Below are 3,998 nucleotides of genomic sequence, written 5' to 3' on the forward strand. Positions count from 1 at the left end.
ATGTACTGTGTTCTTCCCTGGCCGGTGCTTCACCCTTCCACCATGTTTCCTGAATATCCGGCCGGTAGTTGTTCTGTAATCCTGCAGACTGACTAAACCATATCCTCACTGTGCATCAGGCTTGACTTAAACGTTGCTTTACTAACTTTGTAATACATATAAATAACTGAATTGTCGTTTAATCCATCCATCCATCCATCGTCTACCGCTTATCCGGGGTCGGGTCGCGGGGGCAGCAGCTCCAGTAAGGAACCCCAAACTTCCCTTCTCCGGGCCACATCCGCCAGCTCCAACTGGGAGATCCCGAGGTGTTCCCAGGCCAGTGAGAAGATATGATCTCTCCATCGAGTCCTGGGTCTTCCCCGGGGTCTCTTCCCACCTGACGTGCCTGGAACACCTCCCTAGGGAGGCGGCCAGGTGGCATCCTTACTAGATGCCCGAACCACCTCAACTGGCTCCTTTCAATGCAAAACAACGCATTGTCGTTTAAGAATAAGATAATAAATGGTGCACCAGCAACTTTGTAAAAAGATGAATTAAAGTGTAAACCTTCAGTGCGTGCTGGATCAGGTTGCAGTGCTTCTCCATGGCTTTGCAGCTTGTTGGCATAGCAATTGTTATTAATTCTTGTTGTTAATTCTTTGACACGAGTGCAGGCCAGAACCGATCCAGAAGTTGTACCAGCCTGAAAGTGGAGCACAATAATACCTGTCAGGTTCCCATCTCTCGCCCTCTGCAGGTGCTTTTGTTCGCCAGAGGGATGTCTGCTCCGGGTGCAGTGTTATGTGAAGGTTGCTATGGAAACCCTCTCGAAGTAAAATAAGTTCCCTTCCTCTCTCTTGCAGAGCGTGTCAAAGTCAGTCACCTATTGAAGCCGTGGTATTCATACGAGAGGGCGGCAGCACTGCCATCGTTTATTCATCATGTTGGAATCTCTTGTGCTGTATTTATTTAGCGTAGTCCCATCGTTTGTAGTGAATCCCGTGGACGGAGTCTTCAGTCCGCCTCTGTCAGGAGACAAACCCGGCGTGGCTCTTGACTCGCTAACAGCAGCTCCTCTCCCCGCACCACCTAACTTTCCTTTCTTTTTGCTTTTCTAGGTCACACTGACATGCGGAACGGAGACAGCCTTGCGATCGGTGAGGGAGCCCAGCAAATGCCAGTACATCATGGACTTTCAGACTCCTGTGGCCTGTCAGCCAGTGCTGAAGCAGCGGGGCATACATAGTGAACTGTGACCCCTAGCCTACATTCATTTAGCCCCCTCGGCTAGCCCGCAGTGACAGGCTGGGTTCCTGAGGGTCCCCTCTGACATCTGTGTTGTCAGAACATGTATACTTCCAGGCAGGTCTCGCTAAGGTCAGAATCAGATTTTCAGTAACACTGCTCCTAGTTTTCATTAATTGTTACAGCTTTATATTGTCACATGTTAATATTTGAATAGAGCATTTATTGAACATATATATATATATATATATATATATATATATATATATATATATATATATATATATATATATATATATATATATATATATATATATATATATATAGTATTCTTCACACTTGTACGTATACGAGTATATATTCCTCATAAGGCCCTACAAGATTACTATGTATATATTTGAATAGTCAAACTAGATCAGTTGCAGGGCCTCACAACATTACCACCAATGTAACTGCTGTAGAAAAGACTGCAGGGGCCGTGTCCTTGTACTTAGATTTTGTTAAAGTGGCAATTAACAACTTTTCAACTTCTCCGCCATCGCTCTCCGTTTTCCTCAGGGCCCAGCAACTACCACAGCGACTGTCCAGACCCTCTGAGAAACTTTATTTCTAAAAAAGTGAGCAAATTCAGCGACTTATTCAGAGCTTCTTTTTCCCCGGAGATTATACCCGGAGGCAGACGCAGCTGCAGAGAGAAAGCGAGGTTTATGGGAAACCAAGCTAAACGGCGACGGTGTCATTCTACAGCCTGCAATCAACATTTACTTCATAAGGAAAAGTTCAAGGAAAAATGTTGTCAATTGCCACTTTAACTCTAAAAGGAAAAGTGTGGTGGTATTTAATATTTTTCTTGTCAATAAATCCCATGAAAAGATCAAACCAGCATAGACTGTGATACAGCTTAGCATACTTAGCATAGAGCGTGATATGGCTTAGCATAGAGCGTGATATAGCTTAGCATAGAGCGTGATATAGCTTAGCATAGAGCGTGATATGGCTTAGCATAGAGCGTGATATGGCTTAGCATAGAGCGTGATATAGCTTAGCATAGAGCGTGATATGGCTTAGCATAGAGCGTGATATAGCTTAGCATAGAGCGTGATATAGCTTAGCATAGACCGTGATATAGCTTATCATAGAGCGTGATATAGCTTAGCATACGCTGTGATAAGGGTTAGGGTTCATGTCAAGGTAGGTAATTCTTTAGCCTTTTTTCAAAATGTATCTCTATCTTTGTGAGCTGTTATTACAGATTTACGTCATCAGGAAGAACAAATAGGTCACCAACAGGGCAGGGAAGTCTAAAAGCACTGAGACAAAGTGACAGTGTTGCTTTGGTCTTTTCTGGTCTTGTTGACAACAGGAAAAATAAAAAAGATTTCACTGCAGTATATTTTAGTATATTTACAACATTACTATGTAATAGTAATAGATAACTTGGCATTGCCACCACTGTAACTGTATCAAATAACTGCTTGTTCATAAGCACAAATAAAAGGACTTCATACTTTATTATAACCATACTTTATTCTTGTCTTAATTTAACAGTATTATATAATTTTTTTAACAATCACACGGTTAAATATTAAAAAGTATCCGGATTTCTACACACTAATATATAGTCCTACAACACTTTGACAATATTATTAGTAATGCATTGTGTAACGTCTCTGGATTTCACCTCACCGTGCCGGCGCTCTGCTTCTTGCAGTGCATGCTATATTTATGATGCTGTTATGTAACAGATTGTGGAGTTTGTGCAGCAGGGCCCTCTGCTCATTAAGGGTAAATCAGCTGTCAGGTATCCAATAGGCTGCCTCATATATTTCCTTCCCTGCTGGGGCAGCTGGGTGGCTGTTTGCCTGCTAGCGATGCAATAGCCTCCGGCTTCATAGCCCAGGGACTGCTGTTTTTATTTATCCAGCTTCAGCTCCCATCCACATTCTTGGTCACGTTAAGGTGTCAGACAAAAGAGATTAATTCAATGACCCCCGACAAGGATGTAACCAGAGAATACGCGATCGAAGCCGCCGCGCTTCTTTTTCTCTTCTCCAGTTGGTTCTCTCCAATCACGTGAGCTGACTTTGTCAACGACGTGTGGACATTTGGATGAGAAAGATTACGAGTGCGTCAAACATCTGGGAACACACCAAGGAATAGAGCCAGTGTGTATCGTTTTGATTTCTTTTTTTAGTATCCGGCAGACGTGTTCTGTGATCGGATCAACTAATACCCATGTTAATGCCAGCGGAGAACAGGGCCTAATTCTACTACGTTGAGCTGTTTTTACTTCAGAATCAAGTTGTCAAAATCTGACAATCTGATCCTGTAAAGGCTAACACACAGTTTTTCTCCAAGGATATAATCTGTTTTCCTTTCCCACCATCTCAAGGAAACAACATATCACTAGATTTTAATCTCTCCCTCATCCATCGTTTCAGATACGCAACAGATGCCAAAACTGATGTCAGCATAAAGAACACTTCATAGGCTCTTACTCCACCAACAGCTGGAAATACTGCCAATCACAGACAGTGTCAAGAGCAGCACTCTGTTTAATACTGCACAAGGCATTACTAGCATCTGGAGAAAACTTTCTATTAAATCATTGCCATATGGTGTGATGTGATGGTGTCTCGTAAAGAACTTTTCCTTGGATTCGACAATCTGCAGGGTATCAACAACTCGTCACTTTACCGAATGATCATCATGTGTTAAATTACTTTTGTGCTTCACCCCACACAGCGTAGGTGGGAACCACGTTGGAAGCT

General features: G+C 42.8%; 1 protein-coding gene across 2 annotated transcripts in view; it reads left to right on the forward strand.

Annotated features, from left to right (window-relative positions):
- Positions 1 to 1,489, forward strand: part of LOC115024065 (glucosidase 2 subunit beta-like) — an 88,955-nt gene extending 87,466 nt beyond the window's left edge. Inside the window, exon 14 of one of the 2 annotated variants that reach the window (XM_029455452.1) lies at positions 1,101 to 1,489. In XM_029455452.1, coding sequence (XP_029311312.1) covers positions 1,101 to 1,238 — 138 coding nt within the window. In that variant the 3' untranslated portion in view covers positions 1,239 to 1,489. The remainder of the gene's footprint in view (positions 1 to 1,100) is intronic. The other variant, XM_029455451.1, reaches the window with a different exon arrangement.
- The last annotated feature ends 2,509 nt before the right edge of the window (positions 1,490 to 3,998 follow it).

This window comes from Cottoperca gobio, chromosome 18, assembly GCF_900634415.1.
Source record: "Cottoperca gobio chromosome 18, fCotGob3.1, whole genome shotgun sequence".
NCBI lineage: Eukaryota > Metazoa > Chordata > Actinopteri > Perciformes > Bovichtidae > Cottoperca > Cottoperca gobio.